Source organism: Coregonus lavaretus, assembly GCF_964263955.1.
Source record: "Coregonus lavaretus genome assembly, chromosome: 1".
NCBI lineage: Eukaryota > Metazoa > Chordata > Actinopteri > Salmoniformes > Salmonidae > Coregonus > Coregonus lavaretus.
In genome coordinates, this window is record NC_139988.1 from 78,132,993 (window position 1) to 78,158,062 (window position 25,070).

At 45.0% G+C, this 25,070-nt stretch overlaps 1 protein-coding gene across 1 annotated transcript; it reads right to left on the reverse strand.

Annotated features, from left to right (window-relative positions):
- Nucleotides 1-3,748: 3,748 nt before the first annotated feature.
- Nucleotides 3,749-17,479, reverse strand: LOC311141704 (very long chain fatty acid elongase 6-like; the record flags this gene model as incomplete). Its single annotated transcript, XM_084177124.1, has 4 exons — nt 17,379-17,479; nt 12,088-12,219; nt 5,075-5,226; nt 3,749-4,185 (listed from the first exon to the last, which is right to left on the reverse strand). Exons 1-4 carry the CDS (start codon nt 17,468-17,470, stop codon nt 3,749-3,751), a joined length of 813 nt encoding a protein of 270 aa, XP_084033250.1. The 5' UTR covers nt 17,471-17,479.
- Between the last annotated feature and the right edge of the window lie 7,591 nt (nt 17,480-25,070).

The window sequence follows — 25,070 nt, forward strand, 5'->3', positions numbered from 1 at the left end:
TTGAAAACCTGTGGTTTGAATTGAAGAGGGCAGTCCATAAGCTCAGACAAAGGATATCAAGGATCTGGAAAGATTCTGTATGGTGGAATGGTCTAAGATCTCTCCCCATGTGTTCTCCAATCTCATAAAACATTTTAGAAAAAGGCTCAGTGCCATTATCCTCGCAAGGTGAGGTATTGAAAGGTATTGAAAACAGGGGTGCAGACAATTTTTGAACCTATCTTTTTGAGATAAAAAATGTTACTTGTTAAACAAAATCTCTTTCTTTTTTTAAATTGTATTAGTATAAAATATAATTTCCCCATGTTTTTGAGCATACAATATACAGGTAACTGCCAAAATAAAAGAAACAACCAACATAAAGTGTCTTAATAGGATGTTAGGCCACAACGAGCCAGAACTACTTCAATGCACCTTGGCATAGAAGTGTCTGGAACTCTATTGGATAGACGCAACACCATTCTTCCACATGAAATTCCAGCATTTGGTGTTTTGTTTAATGGTGGTCGAAAAAGCTGTCTCAGGGGACACTCCAGAATCTCCCATAAGTCTTCAATTGGGTTGAGATCTCACACACACACACACACACACACACACACACACACACACACACACACACACACACACACACACACACACACACACACACACACACACACACACACACACACACACACACACACACACACACACACTTTAATCAACCCTTAGCTCCTTAGAGACCCTTCATGGTAGCCAAAAGAATGGGCAACTGGGCATTTTTATACATGACCCTAAGCATGATGGGATGTTAATTGCTTAATTAACTCAGGAACCACACCTATGTGGAAGCACCTGCTTTCAATATACTTTGTATCCCTCATTTACTCAAGTGTTTCCTTTTACCTGTAGCTCAGTATTTGTATAATTAATTTTATAGTCTTTTTTGCTCATCTTTATCAAGGGTGCCAATCATTTTGGACCTGACTGTACATGTGCATGTGCATCTAACAAAGAGGCACAGATGTATTTCAGATTTCAGCAAGAATGAAACAATTAATAAGTCTTTCAAAACAGACATTAATTTATTGTTTCGACATTTAAAATCTGCACATTTAAACATTAAAGCCCTTAAGACAGTTTTTTGCCCTTTCATATCAGTTACGTACTAGACAGCATACTCACAGGGATGCATAAGCATGTTTTTTTACACTCTATATCAGCAAAGGTAATACACAAACAATAACTCTGCTCACATTTACCTAACAGAGTAGAAAACTGCAGAAGCATCATTTGGCACACAAATGAATGTATTATAAACTGAGTTCAAAACCTGCGTATTATCATTATGACATTTTACAACTAAAATGCAACTGTCGGTTTCAAGGTAGAGGGTGGACAACACTTATAATGTCACATCATGATCATAATATCAGCATTATTGACACAACAACAGCCAAGTGAAATACATATATTTTGAAGATGTACACATTTAGTATGGCCTTAAAACATATTCACATATCTAAACACTGCTAAACTCATTGGACTAGTCTATAATAATGGTAATACAGTATGTGCCTGCCCCAGCATCAGGTGTTACAGCTGAGTCATATGAAGGGTATTACATAAGGGCAGTGTAACTCCTTCATAAACACAACATTATAATAGGATTATAAGCATGACTTAAAGGACATTGAGAAAAAAAAATGTCTACTTCATATTCAGCACTTCAGCACTACCCCAACATCAACTTATGTGAAAATGGCGAGTTTCTATGTTTTGTAGTCAAATAGATGAAGGAAGATACGTTTTACCAATGGCATCATCTGGTGTGATTTCAACCAATGATGAGTAGGCATTGCCTACTAATTGGTTAAAATCACATGATGCACACCAAGATGATGCATGATGTTGGAGTAGTGCTGGAGATGAATAAGAAGTTGAACAATTTTGAAAATTCCATTTAAGACATTTGCCGACTACCAGTCCTGTACAGGCTAGACCGTCTCACTTTGTGTTGGAAGCTAATAAACCTACAGATAAGAGTATGAGATCTATGACACTTGAAGTCACAGCTTGTGATATGGGGGTTCTAAGTAGTGCTTATGAAGGCAGGTGTTAGGCAAGTGTTAGTAGTTACCATTACCCTTCAAAAGAGTCCCGTACTTTAAGCCATGGTAACTACTCTCAGTGTGATACAAACATACATTAAAGAACATGTGCTCACACCAGTATGGCTCTAGAAGGATAGTTAGGAGGGAGATAGTACAGTACAGCTCTATTACAAACATAAAGGAAGACAAACACAAGCTGCCAAGGGTTAAAACTCACTAGTGGTTAAGTGTGCTTACAAGACACTACTTTCTGCATCTACTAGATTTCTAGACAACAACAAAAACTATTTTGCTGTCTTGACCTAAGCCCCTACTTACACAATGTATCCAATGTACACTGGTGGTCATATTTAAAATAGGAGGAAATAAAATGGAATGTGCCTCTTTGTGTAACGTCATAATCTATCTTGCTATGCTGGGTTTTCATACTGGTATATTAGAATGTGGATATTTGCTTCTACCATGTAGAAAAGGAATATCTGTCAAATGTGAAAATCTAAAAAGTTTACCTCCTAGACTCAAATAGTTCTTATATGACAATGCAACTCTTACCACACAGACATTATGATAACCTTCATGACATTCCCTTTAAGAAGCCAAGATAACCTTCATGACCTTCACTTTAAGAAGCAAAGATAACCTTAATTACCTTTCCCTTTAAGAAGCAACGTGGTGCCAGGGGACTTCCCTTTCTTTAATGAACAGATGTAGAAAGACTTACAAAACTAATTGTTGTGATGTAAAGAAAACTGTTTAAAATACAAAAGTGCACAACTCAAACTGCACAATTTAAGACAGGCAGAACCTTAGTGAGTCCCACTATTTCCTGGTACACTTTAAGTACCACCAGAGACTTGAGATTTTAAGAAAATAAATACATTCTTAAGATATATTATTTACAATGGACACATTGTTCCGAGTGTCACTCCCTTCAGTGCGCTCCTCTCCTCTCACCCATTCCCAGAAAATTCCCAACAACTAAAACAAAGAAACTATCCTTCATTAATGCCTTTTGATCGTCACTTCAATATACTTACTATAAGTTAGTGAGACAATTTTCAGCGCTGGTCTAAAGAGCACCAGATTTCACTAGAAGTCAGTCTTTCTGTATGAATGATGTCTTGTGACTGTCAAATTCATTGAACGTGCAGACTGCAAATGCAGTTGTAAACTGCCCTTGGAGACGCCTCAGGCCACATATGGCTGTTTTTCACTGGACTCTGACTGAAGCAGCTGGTCAAAGAGATTGATTAACGAAGCCAAGAAATCAAAATGAAGCGAGTAGTGCATTAGTCAAATAAACTGACCTGCTCTCTGTCTATCGCCTTTTTCAATCTCTGTCTACTCCCTTTTTTTCATTAATTGACCATAGTATATTAAAGTGTGCTGACCATGCACTGGTTCCTCGGTCCACTCTCAGCGACCGTTCTATTATTGTGTAATCCATGGTTCTAGTTGATTAGATGAGCTACAGCTATACAAAGGCGGGGGGGGGGGGTTCGGGGGGAGATGGCTTGTCACAACTGGCACTGACCCAGCAACCATTAAAACCAGTTGTGACTCACATCATGGCACAACGCGATATTCTTCTCGACTAGGCACACACTCTAATATGACTTTCCCAGTGTACAACTTGCCTCTGACGAATCCAGACCCTACTCGGCCTTGGATTCCTTGCCAACCTTGTCAGCGGCGCCCCTGAGGTAGGACTTGTAGAAGAACGAGGCGAACAGGACCAGGTAGCTGAGGTACATGAGAGAGCCCCAGGCGATGTTGGGCATGTAGGAGGGACAGCGCACTTCGTGCATCCAGTGGTAGACCAAGCCTAAGACAGCAAGCCCCATCATCATCTGCATGATCTGGGTGGCCGTGATGACCATGGCACAGGGTCGGGGCACCCGGTAACCTGCCGCCCGGGCAGCGTAGTAGGTGTACATGAAGGAGTGGACCAGGTAGTTCATGGTCATGAACCAGCCGCCGCCGGCCACCTGGTCCTTGTAGGAGTACCAGGAGTAGACCAGCACTGTGATGTGGTGGTACCAGTGGAGGAAGATGAGGCGCTGCTTACGGAGCACGATGAAGACCGTGTCGCCTGAGGAGGGAGGTAGGGAGGGAGGGAACCGAAAATCACTTAGTTATACTCTGATGTTTGATCACTTTCTCTCTCTCTCAAACACTAGTGAACACACACAGTATAATAAAAACATTGTGAGGACTGGATATTTGGACCTCACTTCCAAAAATAACCAGGAAAGATGGGATGTAAAGCGCTACACACAAACACACTTGCACACTTGCACACACACACACACACACACACACACACACTCTCACACACACACACACACACACACCATATTAGGAAGCATACAACAACATCCTAACACACTCCAATAAACTCAAACTGCACACCCTGTACAGTACAAACTAAACAGGCCTAATATATTGAACATCTGTCCCATTCTAGAACACGAGCGTGCCCTTACTGTCTCTTGCTCAGGAAGAGACATAGCACAGTCAATCAGCATCTCTGTCCATTTACCAGCACTATTGCATTCACTGTCTGACTGACAGATAGGTAGAAGTGACTAGATTACTGCTCTGGGAGTGGAGATGGCATCACGTTGCAGCCACACAGCTCTTGAGGTAATAGGCCTCCACTGATCAATGTAAGTGCACTAGAAACTTCCAAGTGCTTCCGGAATCACATAAATAGACAAATTGTTTCAAGTTGGGTTTTTTGTCCTGCACCAGCCTCCTTCTCTCTGATTGGCCCTCTGACGTAATTGACCAATTACAACCCCCTCTATCTCTCCCACTCGTTGGTCAGGGTCACATTGGGTATATAGAAATGTCTTGTATAGATCAGCTCGAGGCGAGCTGACTATTCTACACTGCATGACAGAGAAGTATGTCTGTTCTACATTACATATTTCTATCTGAAGCATTCAGAACGGGACCCTATTTGGGACATTCCTTACCTAGCTCAGGGGCCTTGCTCAGGACGAAGGCGTAGGCCCAGAACTTGCTGACAGGGGCGCTGTAGAAGCTGGTGTCACACACCGACTGCTTAAAACCGCTTTTGTTGAGGACATGGAACATGTACCAACCGGTTCTGACCGCTCCGATGATACTGTGGAATGAAACACATAGATTTACTAAAGAGATAGTGTCAAGTGTTGTGTGTATCTGTTTCAAGTTCCTTGGTGTCCACATCACCAACAAACTATCATGGTCCAAACACACCAAGACAGTCGTGAAGAGGGCACGACAAGACCTTTTCCCCCTCAGGTGACTGAAAAGATTTGTCATGGGTCCCCAGATCCTCAAAAAGTTCTACAGCTGCACCATCGAGAGCATCCTGACCGGTTGCATCACCGCCTGGTATGGCAACTGCTCGGCCTCCGACAGTAAGGCACTACACAGGGTAGTGCGTACGGCCCTGTCACGATCGTTGGAGGAAGTGGACCAATGCGCAGCGTGATGAGTGAACATACTTTATTTAATTCACCACACGAAACAAAACGATACGTGAAGTCCTAGGTAACAGACACTAACCATACACGCAACAAGATCCCACAAAACACTGTGGAAAACAGGCTGCCTAAGTATGGTTCCCAATCAGAGACAACAATCAACAGCTGATTCACGTTGCCTCTGATTGAGAACCACACCGGCCAACATAGAAAACACATCAGCTAGATAATGAACCTAGAACACAAAATCATAGAAACTACACACCCTGGCTCAACATAACAGAGTCCCAGAGCCAGGGCGTGACAGTACCCCCCCCCCCCCCAAAGGCGCGGACTGCGACCGCGCCAAACATAAACTGAACAGGGGAGGGCCGGGTGGGCATTCCTCCTCGGAGGCGGTTCCGGCTCCGGGCTTGACCACCACCCTCCAACAATCCCCCCGTAGCGCCCCTGGTCTGGTCTGGCCCTGCTGGCTGGAGCTGGACTGGACATCGGTGGAGCGGATTGCTTAGGCTCCGATGTGGAGCAGCTGACCGGTACCTGACCCAGGCACGGGCTGTGCCGGACTGACGACGCGCACCACAGGCTTGGTGCGGGGAGCAGGAACGGGCCGGACCGGGCTGACGACGCACACCACAGGCTTGGTGCGGGGAGCAGGGACGGGCCGAACCGGGCTGACGAAGCGCATTACAGGCTTGGTGCGGGGAGCAGGAACAGGCCGGGCCGGGCTGGCGACGCGCACCATTGGCTTGGTGTGGGGAGCAGGAACAGGCCGGGCCGGGCTGGCGACGCACACCACAGGCTTGGTGCGGGGAGCAGGGACGGGCCGAACCGGGCTGACGAAGCGCACTACAGGCTTGGTGCGGGGAGCAGGAACAGGCCGGGCCGGGCTGGCGACGCGCACCATTGGCTTGGTGCGGGGAGCAGGAACAGGCCGGGCCGGGCTGGCGACGCGCACCATAGGCTTGGTGCGAGAGGCAGGAACAGGCCGGACCGGGCTGGCGACGCGCATCACAGGCTTGGTGCGAGGGACAGGAACAGGCCGGACCGCACTGGGAACACACACCACTGGCCTTACCCGGGGATCAGGAACGGGCCGGACCGGACTGGCAACACACCTCAGTACCTCTCGCCGTGCCTCTACATTCTCCTTCCCTCTACTCGCCAATGGCTCCCGTAACCCGGTGGCCTTCTCTCCTCGTCCACTAACTCGCCCCTTATCTGCCTCCAGCAGTCCCGTCGTCCACGGTGTGAGCCCCCCCCTAAAAATGTATTGGGTTCGTCTCTCCCCCGTGGCTATGGCCTCCATGGCTCTCGCCAGACTCTCCAGCCTCTGCTCCCAAGTCCAACCTCTCTCCTCCTCACGCGGCTTGACCCAGTCGAGGTGGATATCCGCTAGAGTTACCTCAGGCGTTGGCTCCTGGACACGCTGCTTGACCCAGTCGAAGTGGATATCCGCTAGAGTTACCTCTGGCGTTGGCTCCTGGACACACTGCTTGGTCCAGTTTTGGTGGGATCTTCTGTCACGATCGTTGGAGGAAGTGGACCAATGCGCAGCGTGATGAGTGAACATACTTTATTTAATTCACCACACGAAACAAAACGATACGTGAAGTCCTAGGTAACAGACACTAACCATACACGGAACAAGATCCCACAAAACACTGTGGAAAACATGCTGCCTAAGTATGGTTCCCAATCAGAGACAACAATCAACAGCTGATTCACGTTGCCTCTGATTGAGAACCACACCGGCCAACATAGAAAACACATCAGCTAGATAATGAACCTAGAACACAAAATCATAGAAACTACACACCCTGGCTCAACATAACAGAGTCCCAGAGCCAGGGCGTGACAGGCCCAGTACATCACTGGGGCCAAGCTTCCTGCCATCCAGGACCTATATACTAGGCGGTGTCAGAGGAAGGCCCAAAAATGTTTCAAAGACTCCAGTCACCCAAGTCATAGACTAACCTGTACCCCCGCACATTGACTCGGTACCGGTACCCCCTGTATATAGCCTCGGTATTGTTCTTTTATTGTGTTACTTTTTATTTAATTTTTTACTTTAGTTTATTTAGTAAATATTTTCTTAACTTTATTTCTTGAACTGTATTGTTGGTTAAGGGCTTGTAAGTAAGCATTTCACGGTAAAGTCTACACCTGTTGTATTCGGCGCATGTGACAAATAACATTTGATTTGATTTGATTTGCTCAGTCTAACTATAGGGAATTCACAGTTAAATACAAGTATTTGGTATAGGAAAAAACGTCAACACAAGTATAATGCCCATGATCGATCACAGTTGACTGTAAGTAAGTATTTTGTACACGAATTCAGTTCATATTTCTATCTTGCTGCTATTCGATACACCTGAACTGTCAGCTTTGTGGTTGTCATAACGTAATGCGCTATACATCGCTCAACTATATTTTATACTGTCAGCTATGCGTTGCCATGATGCAATGTGAAATACCTCTCAAATATATGAACTGTCACTGTTGCGGTTGCCATGGCGTTCTAAACCTGAAACCAAGATAAACGAGATAAGACATATCAGTGGGTCACATCTCCAGTTGGCTGTGCTTCCCCGTCTCCAACTATTTTAGACCTCCATTAAGTCCAACCAAGACTTAGACACACATGCTCTTACTTTGTAAACAGGATGCGTATGCTTAGTAAACACTGTATCGATTTGTAGCTTTCCTTCTCATCTGAAAGAACACTGTGGCTACTTACAGCGTGAGGTCATTTCAGTTGGGACACCCTATGAAAACATATCACCTCTCCTTAAAGATCAATTGTAGACCACAAGGCCTGTAATGTAACAATGATCCAGTGATATTCCAGGAAGCCATCCCCAAACCCATGTAACTAAACACCTCAGTCAAACAGTGGGAACAACACTAGAAGAGACACCCAAGAGACACAGTTGACATTTTGAGGGTGCAGAACAGTGGAGGCTGCTGGAGTGGAATGGAGTGGAATAGCTGGAATGGAGTGAATGGAATGGTATCAAACACACGTGTTTGATACCATTCCATTCACTCCATTCCAGCCATTAGTATGAGCCATCCTCCCCTCAGCAGCCTCCACTGGTGCAGAACTATTGAAGCTGCTCTGAAAACTGCACAGTCATGGGCGATTAATGTATCAACGTTATCAATTATCTAGTTTCACATGCACAAGTACAGTGAAATGCCTTTCTTGCAAACGCAAAACCCAGCAATGCAATAATCAATAACAATGTATAACTTTTTTTTTTTTATTACACGAGAAATAATAATAAGAAATATGAAATACACAATAAAGTAAGTACGTAAGTAAGCATACTATATTCAGGAAATATTTAAAAAGTCAGCTCCAATACCATATTTACAGTACATGTGCATACTGGAGTGATGGAGGTAGATATGTATAGGGGTAAGGTGACTAGGCAACAGGATATAAGATAAACAGAGTAGCAGCAGCTTGCATGTGAGTGGATGTGCGGGTGTGTAGAGTCAGTATAAATGTATGTGCATATTATGTGTGAGTGAGAAAATGATGGAGTGAGTGTTTGTGTGTATGTTGGAGTGACAGTGGGTGTGAGTGTGTAGGGCCCTGTGAGTGTGCATAGAGTGCAAATACTGAAATAAAAGGTCAATAAAGATACAAGGTAAACTCGGTCCGTGTAGCTATTTTGTTAGCTATTTATCAGCTGTATTGCTTGGGGATAGAAGCTGTTCAAGAGCGTGTTGGTGCCTGTTTGAGTCAGTTGGTGTCAGACTTGGTAACTAATTACCTATAACTATGTTATCAATGGTAACTACATATCAATAACACCATTATCAACATTAACTATATGTAACAACATTATCTATAGTAACTTCCTACATATAACAACTTTATCAATGGTAACTACCTATCTATACATTATCTATGGTAACTACCTAACACCAACATCATCATTGGTAACTACCTATCTATTACAGACCAGTAGTCTACTCTTAAAAACCCCATGTGGTAGAATGTTGCAGTGGTGGTGCAGTAATGAGTATATCAAGTGTTTCATATGCCGAGGACACGCTATCCTGTCCAGCTAGCAGCAGCGGGATGAGTGGGCAGGTTATGCCCACGGCTCTGTGATTAGGATTAACAGCTGGCACAGCAGGGGGCATGGGCACGGTGATGATGCACCGCTGTGACATACCAAAACTGTGGCACTCCAAAACAGCCCTGACTCCTCCTTAAAGGGGCCATCTGCAATTGCTACATCATTTTTTTTACTTATAAATGAATGATATGTACCCATTGATTCTTGAAGAATATAATTTATAAATGCCTCATGAGCTTAGTTCGACTGTAATACCCCATCAGAACCCCAAATATAATATTGTTTTACTCCAATGTTTGTAAACAAAGTAAATGTAAACATACACTATATAGCCTCAAAAATGGTTAAAACTATCATTTTTATATCATGGATGGTCAGTCCTAGCATCAATAGCACTGTCTATGAATTTCAGTGGTTACATTTCTCCAGCCCCATCCCTCAGCTTTTTACCAAAACAGGGGCGGGGACTCTGTTATTGTTTCAAATGCTGTTTGCCACTTTAATGATAAGGATAACAGATTGGATTTAATATAGCACTTTTACAGCATTATACAGTACATTGTTTGACCAAAACTCACCTCACCTGGGTAAGAGCCATTTTGCTCTAGAACTGTGGTTCCCAAAAAAAGTTTTACCGTGGCACACCTTGATGAGATCATTTGTATTTTTTTCTATATATTTTTTTAGTAGCAAATGACCTCCATCTCATCTGACGCATACTGCAAATCATATATTTTCTATGACAAACATTTTTTATAGATTAAATAGGATTTATTGGAATATTTTCATAGTTCCTTACTCATGATGATTCATTTGTATGTGCCCCTTTAAGAGTGTCCTGCAAAACTGGATTATGATATTTTCTCCGGTAAAATATGTCTTTAGTTTTAAACCGTTTGGGCTAGAGATGAGCGGTTTTCTGCATTGGAAGGTGCAACCAGGGACACAAAGCCCTGCTCCGTTTGTTTCTGTGCTAAGGGATCTCACAGGCAAAGTAAAATGATACAAATGATAATGTGCTTGTGATGCGCGCCCCTCAAATGATAATCAATGTAACAACAGCCTGTGCGCACTGGTCTTGAAACAACGATACAGATGTAACCATGTGCCATTTATTATCTGAGCAGACTAGTGCTCCCATGTCAAAATTCCATGTGGATTCCACAGGCCACATTTATAAGTGAGAGTTCCAAAAAATAATAAAGATTAGGAAAAGTTTTGCGGCACACCTGAGAGTTCCTCAAGGCACACCAGTGTGCTGCGCCACACCGGTTGAAAACCACTGCTCTAAGAAAGCTCACCAAACATCAGCTAGTGTCAGTCAGAATGGTTGTGTGTCTTCTAAGGATTTGGGGAGGAAAGGGACATCACCTTGATGACATATGTTGGTTGGGTATTAATATAGGTTCGCAACCAATTATATGTAAATTAAAGTCAAAGATTTCCTAGCAACACAGCAGTGTTGCAATAGTATACACTCTTAGAAAAAAGGTGCTATCTAGAACCAAAAAGGGTTCTTCTGCTGTCCCCATTGAATAACCTTTTGAAGAACCCCTTTTGGTTAAAGTTAAAACCCTTTTGGTTCCAGTTAAAACCCTTTTGGTTCCAGGTAGAACCCTTTTGGGTTCCATGTATAACCCTTTCCACAGAGGGTTCTACATGGAACCTAAAAGAGTTCTACCTGGAATCAAAAAGGGTTCTACCTGGGACTAAAAAGGGTTCTCCTATGGGGACAGCCGCAGAACCCTTTTGGAACCCTTTTTTCTAAGAGTGTACCTGTAATCATCCTAAAACTGCATTATCAGACACTAATTCTACTTTGTGTAGTAAGTGTGTACAGATAGCATAGCCAACAAATCCGCTAAAGAATGTGTTGACAGTTGACAGACCTTGAATTGGCCTGAACATTCTCTCACATAGACACATTTATACAGTACATTATTAACCCTCCATTACTCACAAAATGTTTCTAATCTTCTGAACATAAATGTAGATCTCGTTTTGGCACCGTTTATTTTAAATCTGCACAAAGAATCTCCTTCTCGTGGATGTCCTTAAAGAAGAGTCATTATAAAGGAGAAGTTTTGAGATATCGCTCTAGAAATCCCAATTTTTACGTAGTTCATGTGTGTTTAGAAGAGGAAAATGTCACCCCTAAATCAAGTCAGTTTAAACACTGTTTTGGTTAATTATGAGAGAGATCTAGTTCTATATACAAACATTTATGTGGACAACATTTACCTTGCTGAGGTTAGCAAGGATGAGGGAGGATAATGAAGCTAACCACCACCAGCGCTCAGTAAGAGCTTCAATCAGACTGATTGGTTGATTGATTGATTGATTGATTGGTTTGATGATGCTTAGAAAAACACATAAAGCCATTTTACTGAAACACAGTGGTCAGTGTGTGTCACTCACCTGAAGATGGCCAGACTGAGTGACCAGAGGACGAGGGGTCGGCGCAGGTTTAGCTTGGGCCTCTCTCTCATGAAGTGTTGGCCCCCGAAGATGATCGCAGCATACAGCCCACAGAACATAAACGACTTGCTCCTATTCAGAAAAAAAAAAAAAAAACATGTCACCAAACCAGTTCTTAAGTGATTACTGTAATTACCTGTGCCCTAGGTCATGATTTAGATGAGAGCAGGGTGGAAATGCAAACAAGCTTTAATCTAGTTTAAACTCCAACAATGCATGTATGTGATCAATGATCACTGTGAATGGATGAGCCAGTCTTTAGCAGACTTTTGTGATTGGCACTGCAGTTGACATTTCTAGTTCCTTTTGCTTGGTGGCAGTACGCTGAATGTACACAGCAAGCTACAAGGCGAGCTAAGCTAAACCCAATCATCTATATAAATTCCTACTATTAAACAGATTACAGAGATCAACAGAGATCAGGATTGGGCTGGTCCACTGGGCACAGGGCAGTGACATGGCCTCTAGACCACCCCGACTTCTGTCCATCCATGTCAAGGCTCTATTTTACAGTCCCCATCCCCATTCATAGTCATGGAGCCAAGGACTAACCAAGTTTAGATGTTGACATACTGACCAGAACTTCTACTACTGCAGCCCGTGGGTAATGAGGAGGCAATTAGATTGAGTAAACATCGCTCCGGTCTAAAATCAACTGTGATGCTATGTGAAAACAGCTGGGAGCAGGTTGCAGTGAGAATACTAGATAGATCACGGACTGGACCAAATGTTTACCAAAAAGTTAAATTGAGGCGAAAAGGGCTGAATACTAAAAAGCAATGACGTGTGTGCTGCAGAGGGGGTTTACTTTGAGGACAGACCAGATGACTAATCCAGATTGACAGAGTATATTAAACTGAGAAGATGTTGTTGCTTGACCCAGTTTAGTAGGGCTATATACAGGGCTAAATACAGTAGGACTTCAATGGTCATTCTCTGTCTGTCCGAAAGGGAGGATGAAACTTTCATTAGACTGATGAAGGATTCTATAGGGAAGCATTAAGAGCAATAACATCACTGTGTCTATGCATTACAGAGAGGGAATGTGTGATGGGCAATACAGAGGGAGAGAGAGATAATGAAGCGACAAGAAGCAGTCATTGTATCCTTGTGTGGTGAAGGAGTCAGGACAAATACAATGTGTGGGCCACCATCTTTTACTCCTTGAAAGAGAGAAAGGGAGGGTCCTGTGGGAGCAAATGTTCCCAGAAAGCAGAAATACCTGCCTTTTTAGATAGCTACAGTATCTTGTTTGACTAATCAGCAGAATACATGCTGAAACAAGTCTAGCCCATTAATTACACCGTCGTAGGCCAGGATGTCACATGCTGCACTAGATGTGGTTTTCAGCTACTCCGGCTCCTCCCCTTTTGATGCTTTGCTGTAGCCTACACACATCAGCTCGATCTGAGGAATGCATGGGCAGGGTGAATTTACTTGGCTAGCACTGCACATTTACAGGAGTGTATTCATTACGGAAACCATTTACCGTTTAAGAACCAAACGGAAGCAAACAGAGCAAAACAAGAGTTTCTATTGGACAAATTCAGGTAGGTCCCTCCCCGTTTCGTTCCGTTTAAGAAACAACAGCGTTGGCGGAATGAATATACCCCTGGACTTTTACAATCCACATTTGACAGCTTGCTTGCCACTGAGACTGAAACACAACACTGTCTCTCAGTCAGAAAATGCAAACAAGGAGCCAAAGTAAGTCTGTGCAAGAATGTGGTCTTACTGGGTCTCAACGTTTCCTTAGTGATATGTTAACAGAGGACAAAAATTACTTCCCCACACATTTCCATTGGACACAAAGAGAAACACTTGAGACCATTTTGGTTTGTGTGCTCAATACTAATTTGATGGGGAGAAGTGACATGCCTTTGGGTTGATATTAAAACAGTTACAAAATGTAGGCCTATTGATATCCTATAATGTATCTACCCCTATGTATTTAACAGTAATCATCACATTAGATATTTAGTAATCATTCATTGCTTGTGACTGCATGTGCATGTTACACAAACTGAAGTGAACAGCAGTATGACAGGCTATACGTTGAGTTTCACGTCATATTGTAGTAACAATGGTTGCGTTCCTATGCTTAGACTTTGCTGACGCCTGACAGATCTAACAACGCCTGGACAGTTACTCTAAAGCATCATCTGACCACATGATATGTTATAGCAATTTCTCAGTCGATGACGTGGCCAGAACCATTGGTTGTTGCGTCACCTCGCCTTAGCTGTGGAACTCGCCCATTGCTTTCGGGCCCCAGATTGCTATAACATATGATGTGGTTAGCTGATACCTATCCAGGCATTGTAAGATCTGGCATGTGTTAGCCCTGACGAGTCCCCAACAACCGGTTGTTCCGGTTTTCAGGGGAAATGGAAAGAGAGCCTGTAACATGACTTCCGCTTTTGGACGTTAACAAGGCACTCCATCTTAACTCCTCCTCCACATTTACTGGATTGGTTGAACAGTGCAGGAGAGAACCTTCTTCTCGTCAAGACCAGTATGTAGGGGATCTAGTTTATTTTATGTCTGCTACGTTAGGTTAGGCATGCATCAGCAACACCTGGGCAGAGGAATGCGTCCAATGTACTGTAAGCAGTGAAAGGGATGGCTTCTGCATCATGTGATGGATCAAAGGTTGTTTTAACATTCATAAAACATAGCCAGTTATCAACAAACCATGCACATGAAAACTGAAGGTAAGTTCAGACGGTGGCATCCTCAATGACATCTGAAAAGGGGCGGGAGAACAACAATAATAAGTATTTCAATTTACAGTAGCAGGGCCATCTGGCAATTCTGGCAAATGCCAGATGGGCTGGACCATTTTTTTGTTGGGTGGCCTGGTCGAAATTGACACACACACACAAAATAATACATACATATATTATAATTTTTGGGGTCATGGCCTGCAGCCCATGGGCCTGTAATTTTTTAAAAGATTGAGCAATTTCTCTATTATATTAATCTATAATGAGCCTTTGGCTGATCAGTGGACAATGGCCACCCCCCTACCCAGATGGGCCAGCCCATTTTTCTGACAGGCTGAGCTGAGGTCACGCAAACTCACATTCAAAGTCAAACGTGGCATCAGCAAAGAGACCTGCTCCAACTCATCAGTTAGATAGCCGTCTCCCGAGTGGCGCAGTGGTCTAAGGCACTGCATCGCAGTGCTAGCTGTGCCACTAGAGATCCTGGTTCGAATCCAGGCTCTGTCGTAGCCGGCCGTGACCGGGAGACCCATGGGGCGGCGCACAATTGGCCCAGGGTAGGGGAGGGAATGGCCGGCAGGGATGTTGGTAGAGCATGGTGTTTGCAACGCCAGGGTTGTGGTTTCGATTCCCGCGGGAGGCCAGTATGAAAAATAAATACAAATATGTATGTACTCACTAACTGTAAGTCGCTCTGGATAAGAGCGTCTGCTAAATGACTAAAATGTAAATGTAATAGCCAAGCTCATGGATTGTAAAAAATGGCAAGGCTGCCTATAAATGTAAAAAGAGCACATTCTACAATGTCACCTCACTCAAAATGTCATTTGAGGGTGGCAAAACCATGATTTGGTCAAACAGCAAAGTTACCCTCAATGTGTAATGAAAGTGTCTGCCTTGCCCCTGTGCCTGTTTCGCCAAGGCCTGCTGGTGTTATGAGTGAGCCACTCTCCTCTTCCCAGTGCGCTAGAGAGAAAAATGTGTTCTGATCGTATAACATTTCAAAACGCAATTGCGGGAAAAACACAGCTTCGGAAGCTTCATCCCCTTGTCCCTGTCAAAGAGAGGAGGGCCTCAGCATTCTGTAAGTATCATTGTTATTTCTGTTGGATGAATACATGGCTATTAGCAGTGGGTATCATATTTAGAGTTAGCGATCTAATTCATGTGTTTTGAGTTTCAACTTCCTCAGGTGTTGAACCCAAGTTAATTAGCCTATGATATTAGTTAGTGCACATAAAGATGTAGGTCATCTCTATTGACCCCCAAAAAATCAGGAAAGGAGTCCTAATTTGACAGTAAAATATAGCAACTATAGCCTAAGTCATTAGCTTGGCTTTCATAACGTATAAGTGTTAAGCAGACAGGCAGACAGACAGACAGACAGACACAGACAGACAGAGAACATGAAGAAGCACAGAGTGACAGCAGAGAAGATGCTGAGACAGATTGACAGCACAACAGGGAGGCAAACAAAATGGCTAGAGGCATAGTTATAGCGGTGAGTTGTATCTCCAAAGGTATTTTTACATATTGTATTTGTTTTAAACATGAGCTGATTAAAAAAGAGGAGGAGGACCATGTCCCGCCAGTCACTGGTACATAAATATTTGGGCAACGCTGTACTGCACTGCCAATGTTATGCGTTAGCACTACTGCCTGTGTCCACTCCCGAGTGGCGCAGTGGTCTAAGGCACTGTATCGCAGTGCTAGCTGTGCCACTAGAGATCCTGGTTCGAATCAAGGCTCTGTCGTAGCCGGCCGCGACCGGGAGACCCATGGGGCGGCGCACAATTGGCCCAGCGTCGTCCAGGGTAGGGGAGGGAATGGCCGGCAGGGATGTTGGTAGAGCATGGTGTTTGCAACGCCAGGGTTGTGTTTTTTTTTTTCCCGTGGGGGGCCAGTATGAAAAATTAATAAAAATAAAATAGATTATAATAATAATAATAATGTATGCACTCACTAACTGTAAGTTGCGCTGGATAAGAGCGTCTGCTAAATGACTAAAATGTAAATGTCTAAGTAGGGTTTGTAGGGTCAGGGTGTAGTAAGGTGTATTTGTGGTGATGGGTTGTGTGTGTATGGTTGGTGGTGAGTTGGTGGCACACCCAGTGGTGTGGTCTAGTAAAATGCCGGGGCCGAATTATTGTCCCAGTCTGCCCCTGTACAGTAGCCTCAAAGACAATTATATCTGTTGTAGCCTTATGTATCAATTATTGACTAAACGTTACTTTGTAGCATAATCAAAACCCACACAACACATTGTATCCACTCTTCGGTAGCGTACAAATGGAAAAAGCGCGCGACAGTTAGGAATCAAATTGACGAATGTGGCCAATAAAATGTTTTGCCTGCATGGCGTGTAGGCTAAATAATGACATTGTGTGTGGATGAGAGCTCAGCCAACATTGGCGGCGACAAGGGGAGAATTCGCCGGCTTTAGACCACGTAGGCTAGGCTACTTATTTATCCAGATGTGTTTGGGTGAATTGGTAGTCTACTTACCAGTTTTCTTGCATCCATTCGAGAGCCCCCTTTTCATCGAATTTTCTTTCGAAATCGTATTCTGCAAGAGGGATGTTCTCTGTCTCGTTCATTTTCGTAACAATTTCAGTTTCTTCCCGTTAAAACTCCTGGTCTATGTTTACACACTTTTAACATTTAAAACTGCTTAAAAAGCCCACGATTAATCTATCAAACCAACAGATACCAATTGCATTCTCTGTGTTTCGGAGCAAATGGGAGGATGCGGTAGAGATGCACTTTCCGGCTGTCACTCACGCATGGTGGCCGAGCGCGAGCACGTCCCAATGACGGTAGAGCCTGGTTTTAATGTTTATGTGTATGGCACGTCCCCTCTGTCTCACGGATTCAAAGTTAAAGTGATGGAGGGAGAGAAGGCAGAGCTTGAATCGGACGTCTAATCGTGCTCTCATGGTGGTCTCAACTGGATGGTCAATCAATGACTAGGATTTGGCTCATGATTGAAACAAAGGCCAAATTGTTCGCATGTTTCATTCAATTTGACTGATTCAACACATGCAAACACCTGTCTGAGAGTAGGCTACCCTATGCCAAACATATTGAGTCCCCTCTAGGGATGCGTTGGCCAGTCAGACAGGGAATAGTTATATTATCAGTTATGCACTATTAATAAATAATGAATGAACTGTCAAGAACTGCATACACTTGGCAACTATGGTCAAAGGTAGTCCTATAGAAATTACACTGCCTACTAATTGCCCACAGAGACCAATGCATTACAATGGTGTCTTATCAGCGGCACCTGCAGGGTTTGTGTAATCAAACTATGTCCCACATATCCCAATGTTTCTATTTACTCCCTGATTTGAGTAAAATGGTGCTGAGTCGTTTTTTTATATATATAAGTAGGCAACAAAGATCAGCATAGGGATTGCTGAATAATTATTACAAAATCAATATGCCCAGGCCTGTCATTTTATCACTGCTTAATATAACATAAATACACATTCAAATGTGGGGTCGTTTGCCATGCCATCTGTTGATAATTTGCACCTATGCACCTAATTGAAATTCTGTTGCATATCAAAATTGCATGTACAATTATGTTAAAACCTAATCGCAGACAAATAAACCATTGAATACAATGGTGTCTTATCAGGAGCACCTGCAAGGTTTGTGTAGTCAAACATGTCCCACATATCCCAATCTGTATGCACTCCCTGATTTGAGTAAAAGGGTGCTGAGTCATTTTTAAATATGAGTAGAAAACTAAAATCAGCATAGGGATCAGGGGCAGATTGGCCATCTGGCAATTCTGGCAAATGCCAGATGGGCTGTACAATTTTTTTTGTTGGGTGGGATGGTCGAAATTGACACACCCTAAAATATTTGGGGCCGGTAATTTGTTTTCCATTTTTTTTGTTCAAATTCTTTGTTATACTAATCTACGTATAAAGAGCCTTTGGCTGATCAGTGGGCAACGGCCGGCACCTCTACCAAGATGGACCGGCCCGGTTTTCTGATAGGCTGAGCGGAGGTCAAGTAAACTCACATTCAAAGTCAAACGCGGCATTAGCAAAGAGACCTGCTCCAACTCCGTCATCCACAGGAGGTTGATGGCACCTTAATTGGGGAGAATGGGCTCGTGGTAATGGCTGGAGAGAGTGAGTGGAATGGTATCAATTACATCAAACACATAGTTTCCATGGGTTTGAGGCCATTCCATTCGCTCCGTTCCAGCCATTATTATGAGCCATCCTCCCCTCAGCAGCCTCCACTGCTGTCATCAGTTAGACCGCCACGATCATGGATCGTAAAAAACTGAAAGGGTGCCAATATGTCAGGGTTGCTGAAGGTCGGTGTGGTGCAGGAATCAAGCGCAGGACGCAGAAACTAAGTCCAAAAGACTTTAGTGAAATATTCACGTAGTACACGAGCACAACAAGCCCGGAGGCGAAATAAAGGCACACACAGGCGTCAAACAATAGGCGCACTAACATGTGCGAAAACCTCTCCAAAACAACGGAGGGAAACACGTAGCTCAGAACACCAAACAGAAGAGCAATCACACACAACACCTGACACACACAACGAGAACTAAATAGGACACTAATGAGGACTAACTAGACACAGGTGTACAACATCAAGACAAAACCAAACGAACATGAAACATAGATCGGTGGCAGCTAGTACTCCGGGGACGACGACCGCCGAAACCTGCCCGAACAAGGAGGAGGAGCAGCCTCGGCCGAAACCGTGACACAATAAAAGTAGACCTCTACATTGTCACCTCACTCAAAATGTCCTATTTTGGGGGGCCTGCTGCTGTGATGAGAGAGCAGAAATGCATTCTGAACATATAACATTTCAAAATGCAATTGCACAGCTTTGGAAGAAAAACACAGCTTTGGAAGCTTCGTCCCCTTGTCCCTGTTGAAGAGAGGAGGGTCACAGCTTTCTGTTGGTAAAATGTTTATTTCCCAACTCTCAATATTCAGCTTAATAGCAACTATTTTACAACCAAGCTATTTGATATGGCTTTGCGATATGGAGCGGCACACGAGTGAAATGCGAACCGGCCATTGCGAGGGCATAGGCCTATAGGTCTCATGGGTAGTAGCCTACAACTGCAAAGTTTTACATTTATTGTTGGTTGACTACATGGCTACTAGCGGTGGGTATTATATTTAGAGTTCGCAATCTAGTTAATGGGTTTTGAGTTTCCACTTCCTCCGGTTTTGAACCCCAAATTAATTAGGCTTTGATATTAGTTAGTGCATATAAAGATGTATGTAATCTGTATTGAAAATTTCAGCAGTCCTATTTTGACAGTAAAATATAGCAACTATAGTTTAATTGTCAACCCAAAATTCAGGTCAAGCACTGGATTAGGTTGCACATCCAAATATATCTTGAGTCATGCATTCCTGCTTGGAAGTGTTAGATGAAACAACTTATTTCTTTAATACCTCAGTAGAGTATTTATTACACTTCTTAATAAAGCACTATGAATGACTTTATAAGATGATTACACATGATTTGGGTCCAACTAAATCACCAAATCATGGACTAGTGTAAGGGTTGGTGTGAGGTGTGACCCAGGTGCGGTGCGGTATAGACAGTAGGCAGTGGGCAGAGATGGTGAAACAAGGATCTTTACTGGTGGTCCCGAAGCCAGGATACAAAACAACGGACTTAGTACTGCTGAGCATAGAGAAACTAGCAGAGAAAACTGAGCAAGAGAACACAGGGAAGTGAGGGCATAAATACACAGGTGAACAGGTAGGCCTGGACCGACGGGACCGACGCCTTTTCCGCCCTACCCCCCCTCTTGGCCCCCTGAATGTAGGCTAAGTTCTTATGGTCAGTTCATACGACGAATGGATGGGTGGCCCCCTCTAGCCAATGCCTCCACTCCCCCAGGGCGAGCTTGACTGCTAGCAGCTCACGGTTCCCCACGTCCGACGGGAGAAAAAAACACGCAGGAGTGAGTCTTACCATCCGTGAAGAACCGTTGGGACAGGATTGCCATCACCAAAACGTCTGAAGCATCCACCTCCACAATGAACGGTAGGGAAGGATCAGGATGCCCTAGGACCGGGGCCGATGTAAAGCGCCGCTTAAGCGCATCGAATGCGAACGCCTAGAAAAATTTGCCATCCCTAAAAACCATTGTAGTTGCTTGAGGGAGGAGGGCTGGGGACAATCCAGTACCGCGCTGACCTTGGCTGGGTCCATCCGTAGGTCCCCCTGGGTGTCAATGAACTCGTCCCCCTCCGGAATCCTCACCAGGTTGTAGGCATTTTGTAAGTCCAGCTTGGTGAAGATCCAGGCTCCCTGCAACGACTCGAATGCGGTTCTTAACCGTGATGTTGTTGAGCGCCCGGTAATCAATGCACGGCCATGGCCCACCATCCTTTTTCCCCACGAAGAAGAAGCCTGTGGCCGCGGGTGAGGCGGATGTGACCCTCGGCAAGTGCCTCGTCGATATACACTACCGTTCAAAAGTTTGGGGTCACTTAGAAATGTCCTTGTTTTCGAAAGAAAAAAAAAAATGTGGCCATTAAAATAACATCAAATTGATCAGAAATACAGTGTAGACATTGTTAATGTTGTAAATGGCTATTGTAGCTGGAAACAGCTGATTTTTTATGGAATATCTACAGTTGAAGTCGGAAGTTTACATACACCTTAGCCAAATACATTTAAACTCAGTTTTTCACAATTCCTGACATTTAATCCTAATAAAAATTCCCTGTCTTAGGTCAGTTAGGATCACCACTTTATTTTAAGAATGTGAAATGTCAGAATAATAGTAGAGAGAATGATTTATTTCAGCTTTTATTTCTTTCATCACATTCCCAGTGGGTCAGAAGTTTACATACACTCAATTAGTATTTGGTAGCATTGCCTTTAAATTGTTTAACTTGGGTCAAACATTTCGGGTAGCCTTCCACAAGCTTCCCACAATAAGTTGGGTGAATTTTGGCCCATTCCTCCTGACAGAGCTAGTGTAACAGAGTCAGGTTTGTAGGCCTCCTTGCTCCCACACACCTTTTCAGTTCTACCCACACATTTTCTATAGGATTGAGGTCAGGGCTTTGTGATGGCCACTCCAATACCTTGACTTTGTTGTCCTTAAGCCATTTTGCCACAACTTTGGAAGTATGCTTGAGGTCATTGTCCATTTGGAAGATCAATTTGCGACCAAGCTTTAACTTCCTGACTGATGTCTTGAAATGTTGCTTCAATATATCCACATAATTTTCCTTCCTCATGATGCCATCTATTTTGTGAAGTGCACCAGTCCCTCCTGCAGCAAAGCACCCCCACAGCATGATGCTGCCACCCCCGTGTCACGATCGTCGGGAACAGATGAGGACCAAGGCGCAGCGTTGCAGACGAACATACTCTTTATTTGTGAAACACGACCAAAACAACAAAAAACGATAACGTGACAGTCAACGGTCAAACACAAACCAACTCGAACAAGATCCCACAACCACTGTGGGCAAACAGCTTGTTTAAATGTGGTTCCCAATCAGAGACAACCAGCCACAGCTGACACTCGTTGCCTCTGATTGAGAACCACACTGGCCAACATAGAAATGGAACACATAGAATACAAATGAAACTCACACCCTGGCTCAACATACAAGTGTCCCCAGAGCCAGGGCGTGACAGTACCCCCCCCCCTAAAGGCGCGGACTCCGACCGCGCCAACTAAATACCACAGGGGAGGGACCGGGTGGGCACTCCGCCTTGGCGGCGGATCCGGCTACGGGCCTGATCCCCACTCCCTCTCCAACCCCCCAAAGTACCCCTGGTCCGGTCTGGCCCCGCTGGCCGGAGCTGGACTGCACACTGATGGAGCGGATTGCTCTAGCTCCGGCGTAACGCATCTGACCGGTGCCGGACCAGGCACCAGTGGAACAGGCACGGGCCGTGCCGGACTGACGACGCCCACCACTGGCTTGGTGTGGAGAACAGGCACGGGCCGTGCTGGACTGGCGACGCACACCACTGGCTTGGTGTGAGGAGCAGGAGCGGGCCGAACCGGGCTGGCGACGCGCACCATTGGCTTGGTGCGGGAAGCAGGAGCGGGCCGGACCGGGCTGACGATGCGCACCCCTGGCTTGGTGCGTGGAGCAGGAACGGACCGGACTGGGCTGACGATGCGCACCCCTGGCTTAGTGCGTGGAGCAGCAACGGGCCGGGCCGGGCTGACGATACGCACCCCTGGCTTGGTGCGTGGAGCAGGAACGGGCTGGACCGGGCTGACGACTCGCACCCCTGGCTTGGTGCGAGGAGCAGGAACAGGCCGGACCGGGCTGGCGACGCGCACCATAGGCTTGGTGCGGGGAGCAGGAACAGGCCGGGCCGAGCTGGCGACGCGCACCGTAGGCTTGGTGCGAGTGGCAGGAACAGGCCGGGCTGGGCTGGCGACGCGCACCATAGGCTTGGTGCGGAGAGCAGGAACAGGCCGGGCTGGGCTGGCGACGCGCACCGTAGGCTTGGTGCGAGGGGCAGGAACAGACCGGACCGTACTGGGGACACACACCACTGGCCCTACACCGGGATCTGGAACGGGCCGGACCGGACTGGTAACACACCCCAGTACCTCTCGCCGTGCCTCTACACCTTCCTTCCCTTCTTTGACCAGTGGCCCCCGTAACCTGGCGGCCTCCTCTGCCAACCCGCTGGACCGCTCTATCGCGGCCTCCTGCTGCCCCGACGTCCACGTCGTGAGCCCCCCCCTAAAAAATTTCTGGGGGTCTCTCTTCCCCGTGGGCCAGGCCTCTATAGTTCTCGCCCAACTCTCGCTCTTCTGCTTCCAACTCCAGCCATTCTGCTCCTCATTTGGCTTGACCCAGTCGAGACTCTTCCTCCACTGTTCCCAAGTCCACCCTCTCTGCTCTTCATTAGGCTTGACCCAGTCGAGGTTGCCACGGAGATCTGCTAGCGACTCCCCTGGCGATGGCTCCTGGACACGCTGCTTGGTCCAGTTTTGGTGGGATCTTCTGTCACGATCGTCGGGAACAGATGAGGACCAAGGCGCAGCGTTGCAGACGAACATACTCTTTATTTGTGAAACACGACCAAAACAACAAAAAACGATAACGTGACAGTCAACGGTCAAACACAAACCAACTCGAACAAGATCCCACAACCACTGTGGGCAAACAGCTTGTTTAAATGTGGTTCCCAATCAGAGACAACCAGCCACAGCTGACACTCGTTGCCTCTGATTGAGAACCACACTGGCCAACATAGAAATGGAACACATAGAATACAAATGAAACTCACACCCTGGCTCAACATACAAGTGTCCCCAGAGCCAGGGCGTGACACCCCGTGCTTCACGGTTGGGATGGTGTTCTTCGGCTTGCAAGCGTCCCCCTTTTTCCTCCTAACATAACGATGGTCATTATGGCCAAACAGTTCTATTTTTGTTTCATCAGACCAGAGGACATTTCTCCAAAAAGTACGATCTTTGTCCCCATGTGCAGTTGCAAACCGTAGTCTGGCTTTTTTATGGCGGTTTTGGAGTAGTGGCTTCTTCCTTGCTGAGCGGCCTTTCAGGTTATGTCGATATATGACTCGTTTTACTGTGGATATAGATACTTTTGTACCTGTTTCCTCCAGCATCTTCACAAGGTCCTTTGCTGTTGTTCTGGGATTGATTTGCACTTTTCGCACCAAAGTACGTTCATCTCTAGGAGACAGAACGCGTCTCCTTCCTGAGCGGTATGACGGCTGCGTGGTCCCATGGTGTTTATACTTGCGTACTATTGTTTGTACAGATGAACGTGGTACCTTCAGGCGTTTGGAAATTGCTCCCAAGGATGAACCAGACTTATGGAGGTCTACAATCTATTTTCTGAGGTCTTAGCTGATTTCTTTTGATTTTTCCATGATGTCAAGCAAAGAGGCACTGAATTGTAGGCCTTGAAATACATCCACAGGTACACCTCCAATTGACACAAATGATGTCAATTAGCCTATCAGAAGCTTCTAAAGCCATGACATCATTTTCTGGAATTTTCCAAGCTGTTTAAAGGCACAGTCAACGTAGTGTATGTAAACTTCTGACCCACTGGAATTGTGATACAGTGAATTATAAGTGAAATAATCTGTCTATAAAGAATTGTTGGAAAAATTACTTGTGTCATGCACAAAGTAGATGTCCTAACCGACATGCCAAAACTATAG